Below are 7223 nucleotides of genomic sequence, written 5' to 3'. Positions count from 1 at the left end.
CCCCTGGGGACCCTATCCCTGAGCCAAGCCCTCTGAAACTTTCCTCTGGCACCAGTGAGGTCCTGGTGACCCCGGTGTGGCCATGCCGGCCATAGGAGCTGCTCAGGGGGGATGCCTTGGCGTGGCAGGGATGGCGTTTTCTTTCTTTCCCAAAGCAGTTTTCTGTCCCCCGTGTGCTCGTGAGCTGTCTGTGGGTGCAGATGCCATTCCCACAGCTTGTCCCACCCAAGCCCTCAGCTCATGGGTTGGAGAGATGAGAGGTCCTGCCTGGGGGTTGGCAGGAGCTGGGAGGTCCAGGCAGGGCCCTGAGACCTGTCACAGCTCGTGCCACTTGTATGCCAGCAGCCTCGGGAAAACGGAGACACTCCTTGTGCCTCAGTTTCCCTACTGATACAGCAGAGCTAATACTCACCAGGGTACCCCCGGGACATTGGGGCTGCCCTGTTCCCAGGGGTGCCTTGTGCTCCTGGCACGCTGCCTCTTCCTCCTGCCTGCAGCACATTGTTTGGTGCTGGCAGCAGCTGAGCCTGTGTACAAGACTCAGGACTGTGCGGCACAAGGGCTCTTTCTCTCCTCCTTTGCCCTCCCTAGGCATCCCCAGTGCAGCTTCCCAAAGCCCAAAGGGCTGTGGCAAGAGCCTGTCGGGCACTGCTGCATCCCGGGACTCGTAGTCTCCTGGGAACGGAGCCGTTCCCTGTGCCCCAGCACAGGCACCTGCCATACCACTCCCCAGGTGGCTAAAAATAAAAGTAGGAAAGGCAGGCTTGGCCCAGCACCCCGCTGGGTGCACAGGGCCGTCCCTGTGGGTCCCAGAGAGGTTTAGGAGCAGCTCTGGCCAGGCTGAGTGGGGCCCCCCCTGGAGCTGCTTCATCCAAGGCAAACAAGAGGGAGGGGTCCCAGCACTCCCCTATAGCGCTGCCTTTGTTCCCTGTTTGCTCTTGGCATGGGGCAGCCACTGGGGTGGCAGTGCCAGGACAATCCTCCATTGTCCTCGGTGCCACTGCGCAACCTTGCTCCCAGTGGGGAGGGGACAACGCTGCTGGCCAGGACCCCATGGCTTCCTTGTCCTTTGAGGGAGGAGATAAGCACTGTGGGATTCGTGGAGGGAGCGTGGGTTTGGCGTGGGTGCCTTCTTGGCATTCAAGGCAGAAATGCTATGGCCAGATGGGATGTGCACAGGCAGCCACTGTGCTCAGGGCAGTGGGGTGCCAGAGCCTACATCTTGGGGAAGGGGAGCAGCTTCCCTGCACACAGCCAGGGCAGCAGGTTGTCCCAGCTTAGCTGAGGCCAAACTGATGCTCTGGACCCAGAAGCCAGTGGCTGCAAACCCACCTGGCTGCCTGTCCCCAAAGCAGGCAGGACAGTGGCTGGCTGAGCACTCCAAACCCAGCCCACTGGGAATCTGAGCTAACCCTCCTGCACGTTAGAGCCCTGATGTGCAGGAGGAGCAGGTGCCCATGGCCCCACTGCTGAAGAAAAACAACATTTAGGCAATCCAAGCAGCACGCTGGCATGTGTCCTCGCTTTCCCTCCCCACACACAGCTCCTGGAGGACTAAATCTATTACACAAGTGCTGTCATTCAGGGAACTGTCACAGCTCCTCTCTATAAGCACATCTGCCCACACAAAGGGGCTGCTGCAGCCCCGGCTGCCCGCAGGGTGCCAGGCGAGGGGACAAGTGCAGCCCAGTGTGCCACCTGGAATCCTGGAGAGCTCGGGGTGCATGCTGGCTCCTGCTGGGCTGTCCCAGACTGTGCCACATTGCTGGATCTCCACTGAGGTTTGCCTCTGTGGAGGTGCTGGGCTCCCCTCCATCTCTGATGGCAAAAGAACGTTGCAGGCAGCTGGCATGGCCGCTGGGCTGTGCCGGTGGTGGGGAGCCCATTAGCAGCTTGTTTGCCAGGTCCCACTGGCATTACGCTGTATCACGCTCTATTTCCATCTCATTTCTCACAGGTCAGCATGGCTGCCTCGCCTTGGCCCCTCACAGCCCCACGCTGCCATCACCCCCATCCCCGGGCACCCTTGGGTGGGCTCCTGCGTGCTACTCAAAGAGCTCTCAGGGAACCTGCTGGGTTTAACTCCCCAGCACCATGAGGAATCATTTCTGGGCTTTCCTTTAATGTGCTTCCCTCTTCCTGCCAGGCACCCTTCTGCCCCTGAGCTTGCCTGCCCCTGAGCTGTAGGCTCCAAGCAATCCTCATCCCGGCAGTCTCGTCCCACATCCCTTCTTTTCTCCATAGGTTTACTGGAGTGCTGTGCCAGATGTCTCATCGGGGCACCCTTTGCTTCGCTGGTTGCCACTGGCTTGTGCTTCTTTGGGGTAGCGCTGTTTTGTGGCTGTGGGCACGAAGCCCTCACAGGCACTGAGCAGCTCATCGAGACCTACTTCTCCAAAAACTTCCAGGACTATGAGTATCTCATCGACATGTAAGTACCCTGCTGCAGGGCATCTCCCTCACACCGGAGCCCCTCGTGTCTTTGTCTTGTTCTTCGCCAGCACGGGGTGTCCTGCTGGGCTGGCCAGGGCAATGGTGTCACCAAGTGACATGGAGACCCCAGGCTGCCTTTGCCATGTGCCGGTGCCACAGCTCCATGGCAGGGTTCAGTGGCCACTTGTTTTCACTTCATGCCATTTTTATCTGACCCTCGCTAGGTGCCCTGGGTAGAGCTGGACCTCTGCACTGGGTAGGTATGGAGGGTATGAGGGAGTTGGTGGCAGCCCACAGCCTTGCTCGCCACAGCTTTGCCCCAGCTTGCTCCTCTTGTAGCTCCATCCTCCGTTTCGGTCCCCCTGGGGCGGCGTGGGGAGGGGTAAGTCACGGTGGCCACGCAGGGCTGAGCTCTCCATCACCTGAACATCCCTGCCCACTCCTCTCCCTGGCAGCATCCATGGTTTTCAGTACTTCATCTATGGCACAGCCTCCTTCTTCTTCCTCTATGGATCCCTGCTGCTGGCCGAAGGCTTCTACACTACCGGCGCCGTCCGGCAAATCTTTGGGGACTACAGGACCACCATCTGCGGCAAGGGCCTCAGCGCTACGGTAACTGGGGGCCCGAAAGGGAGGGGAGCGCGAGGCCCCCAGCGAGCTCACTCGTGGCAGCGGGTGTGTCAGTGTTTGGGAAAGTGGCTAGGACATCCTGACAAGGTGATCTTAACCGGGGTTTGACACCCCTTCGCGCGCCCCAGCGGGTTCGCCACGCTCGGCGTGGCCAAAGGGCAGGAGACTGGGGCCGTCCGGGTTTTGGGGTATCCCAAAGGGAAGCGCAGCCCGGTCGCCCTCCCCCAGGCCTGCCGTGGCCCCTGGGGACCAAAGCAGCCCAAATGGCCCCGTTTAGTCAAATCGCTTCATGCTGAAGCATTGGCAGGGAGAGCCATGAGCATCCCTGCTGCAGTGCTTGGCAGCCCAAAGCTCTGTGGCACCTGGTGCCCCTGAGATCATCCTCTCCACTGAGCTTGGGAACCATGACAAAGTGCTGGCAAAGGGACCTTGTGGTCTGGGGGAGCAGAGGGGCATGGCTGTGGTTCCCTCGGGGGCTGGTTGGGGTGGCACCATGGAGGGAGGGCAGGAGAGCTACATTGACACGCCAAGGCAGTTTTGCAGCTGCCCCCCCGCAGGGACCAAACCCTGCTTGGCCGTGGCCACGGTTATCCCTCCCCCCACCGAAAGTGGCAGCACCTGCTGCCGCTAGGTCACCCCCATAGCACTACGTTGCGGCGTGGATCCGGGACTGGCACAGTCCCCGTGAGCCACAGGAGCTCCCGGCTGGGGCTGCTGCCCTGTGCTGGCTGCCTGGGGACACGCTGGGTTTGGCAGAGCTGGATGCAGCAGCATCGCAGTCCCACACCTGCCCCACACCCTCCCCTGCCTGGGGAACCTCGCGCTCCCCTGTCCATGTCCCTGGACCCTCGGTAACCACGGCTCTGCCCCGGTTTGTCCTGCCCCTTGCAGTTTGTGGGCATTACCTACGTCCTGACCATCATCTGGCTCCTGGTCTTCGCCTGCTCTGCGGTGCCCGTCTACATCTATTTTAACACTTGGACCACCTGCCAGTCCATTGCCAACCCCACCAAGACCACGGCCAGCATTGGCACCCTGTGTGCCGATGCCAGGATGTACGGTGAGTGCCGGGTTCACCACCCAGGAGCCAGGGCTCAGGGCAGAGGAGAGGGGATGGAGGAGAGGACCCAGGCACAGTAGGCTGGGATAAAGCAGGGCAAGTGCTTAAGAGCCCTGAAACACCAGGGTGTGCATGACACACGTGGCTGTGGGAAGCTGAGCAAGGAAGCCAGCTGACAGCTGTGCCCAGCTCACCTGGCTCCCACATCTCTCCAGGTGTCCTCCCCTGGAATGCTTTCCCTGGCAAGGTGTGTGGCACCAACCTGCTCTCCATCTGCAAGACCAGCGAGGTAAGTGCTTCCTGATGTTCCATGTGTGTTGCCCTCAGTTCCCCTGGCCTGCCCAGGCAGCACATGGGACCCTGGGAGCTCACTCCTCTCTTCCCTTGCAGTTCCAGATGACTTTCCACCTCTTCATCGCAGCCTTTGTGGGGGCAGCTGCCACGCTGGTCTCACTGGTGAGTCAGTGCTCCCCTTGCCCAGCCGTTCTCATCCGCCTGGCACGGAAGTGGGGGCAAAGGACAGCAGAGGTGGTGGGCATGGATGGGACAGAGCCTGTGCTCGTGTCATTTTCTGGCACGTAAGTGCAGATGGTGAACTGAGGCCGTAAGAAGGTGGAGGTGGCTGCTGGAGGGGATCTGGAGAGGCTTTAGGAGAGCTACAGGGAGATGTCCTGCTGCCAGTGCACTGAGTCCCCTGCCTTTCCCCAGCTCTCCTCTCGCTTTACGCCAGCGAAAGGACACTGCAGTGTCCTGATGGTGCAGTGGGGCCATGGGGCTCTGCAGGGCGCTGCCCTGTTGGGGTGTGGGGCTGGGGGATGCCCCCTCGATCACTCTCTTCCCACCCACAGCTCACCTTCATCATCGCCGCCACCTACAACTTCGCAGTCCTCAAGCTGATGGGCCGAGGCACCAAGTTCTAGCCCGCGCGGCGGAGCACAGACCAAGCGCCCTTCTTTTCTCTAACCCCGAGGCTTTAACACTGCAGCCACCTGACACCAGGTCTCCTGCCTTAACTCTGCCTTCGCTGATGACTCCCCTCCTCTTCCTCCCTCGCATCCATCGTGCTGAGCGTGACCAGGAAGGAGAGCTTCCCACCAATGGACACCTCTTCATGCACTTTTCTCTCTTTGCTCATCCGTAACCGGTTCGCTCTAGAGCCAAGCCCGTCAAAACCAGCCAGAGAAGAGGAGGGACTTACTCCAGTGTCCTGATTGTTGCCTAGGGATGAGCAAACGCCTTCATGCTCCTGGGAGGAAGAAATCCATGTAGGTTGCTCCGTGAGTAGCAAGAGGCTACCCAGAGAGAAAAGGAAGTTGGCCCAGTCCTGGTACCATTGCTAGAGACTCTCCTGGAGCTGTCTGCTGTCACCACCCATGGATGGAGAATAAGAGAAGGATTTTTTTTTTTCCTTAGCAGAGAGAGATGAATTTAACCTAAATTGCCTGCTGCAGCCAAGGCAAAGGGAGTTCAGGGCAAGGATCTTCCCAGTGTGGAGAAGAGAGTGCTGACCCCAATGCCGATAAAGCCCTAACCCAGCTGCCCCTATTAAAGCCTAAAGGAGTTTGGTGTCTCTGTAGACAAAGGGGTACTCTTGGCTTTACCCTCCAGGCAGCAGAGAGGCAGCAAATAGGTTTGACTGAGAGGGGACATCTCTGCAGCAAGCCCTGGGAGTGTAGAGCCAGAGCCATCCCTCCGTAGGCAGGGGGTAACCCTCAGGACCGCGTGCCCTGCCCTGCCCTGCCCTGCCAGCGCCGCGCTCGCCGCACGCTCTCGGCCCTTCACAATGGTGCTCTTCTCTGGGGTGATGTCTGCTTCTCTAACCTCCACTGTGCCGGAGAGCTTCCTCTGCTTCTCACCCACGTCAGATGTAACCGTCCCTCGCTCTGTCCCCTTCGTCCCCTCACTCTCTTTTCCTACAAGTCAGCACAGCTGTCTGGTGACTGCCAGGGTGGGAGGGACTGGTGGCATCTTGCTTCCAGGTGAAACCTGTGGAGAAATTGAGGAGGGAAGGAAAGGTGGTGGTTTGGGGCAGAAACACAGCCAGTCTCTGCAATCCAGATCCTTTCTGGTGCCAGGTCAGTCTTTCCCCATGGAGTGGGGCAGCAGGGCAAGGGGTTTGGTGGAGGTGGCCTCTCCTCCACGACTGTTCTCCAGCTGGAGGAAAGCCCTCTGGCTGGGTAGCATGGCTCCAGCCAGACCTGCCAAAATGCTGCTTCCAGTCCTCCCCCAACAACTGGTATTTTGATTTGCTCTTCCCTGCCTCTCTTTAATGCTAATCTTTGTGTTTATTTATTGGAGAAACTACTTTCAGTGGCAGACTGTAGCTCCATCTTGCATGGATTTTTTTTTTTTTTTTTCCTGTGTCTGTATTATTGTGATATATTTTTTAAGTGCTGGTTTCAGCAGGGGCAAGGATAAAGAGGCAGATCTGCTGAGCAGTGAATTTGAAGGATCCTTGCCGCCGGGAATGCTGAAATAGGTTGGCCAGGCTACCAACGCACATGGGACGGGGAGGGGGGAGATGCCAGGACGGGGTGGCAGGGTAGGGAGAAACCAGTCAAGATCTGGAAATTCACATCAACGCTATCTCTCTTGGGGTTTGCTGGGGTTTTATTTGATATCCATTTAACAAAAAATAACCAGATCCTCCTTCCCACTCTTGGCCCCAGACCCCACACACGCACACACACACGCACACACACACACAGACAAACACACGGGCAAAAAGAGTTAATCGACTGAAAGTGTTTCCTTCATTTCTGATCTAGAATTTCAACTTGTTAACAAGCAATAAAAAGGAGCAAGTTTTTAGAGACTTATCTTACAAGATGTATTTTATAAAAATTAAAGAAAATAAATTAAAATTAAGAACATTCTGAACAAGGTATAAGTCTGCCTGTCCGTTTGTTGTGCTGGCTTTCCCAACCCCGCCCTGTCCACAGCCAAAAAAAAAAACCAAGCAGAGAAGGGGAGGCTGCAGAGGAGAAGGGCTCAGAGGAGCAGCACTTTTCAGCCCCACTGCTGGCCAGCAGTCCCTTCAGGAGTTAATCAACTCGCTCCAGTCATGAGGTTCATAACCCCGACTTCAAAATCTTTGTTC

At 57.9% G+C, this 7223-nt stretch overlaps 1 protein-coding gene across 1 annotated transcript in view; it reads left to right on the top strand.

Moving 5' to 3' along the window:
• PLP1 (proteolipid protein 1) overlaps positions 1-7007 on the top strand; it is a 21934-nt gene extending 14927 nt beyond the window's left edge. Inside the window, exons 2-7 of the mRNA XM_029959175.1 lie at positions 2188-2431; positions 2889-3045; positions 3955-4123; positions 4339-4412; positions 4514-4579; positions 4972-7007. Coding sequence (XP_029815035.1) covers positions 2188-2431; positions 2889-3045; positions 3955-4123; positions 4339-4412; positions 4514-4579; positions 4972-5043 — 782 coding nt within the window. The 3' untranslated portion in view covers positions 5044-7007. The remainder of the gene's footprint in view (positions 1-2187; positions 2432-2888; positions 3046-3954; positions 4124-4338; positions 4413-4513; positions 4580-4971) is intronic.
• The last annotated feature ends 216 nt before the right edge of the window (positions 7008-7223 follow it).

This window comes from Manacus vitellinus, unplaced genomic scaffold, assembly GCF_001715985.3.
Source record: "Manacus vitellinus isolate BGI_N305 unplaced genomic scaffold, ASM171598v3 scaffold_19_pilon, whole genome shotgun sequence".
Taxonomy (NCBI): Eukaryota; Metazoa; Chordata; class Aves; order Passeriformes; family Pipridae; genus Manacus; species Manacus vitellinus.
This window is presented reverse-complemented; position numbering and strand designations above follow the sequence as displayed.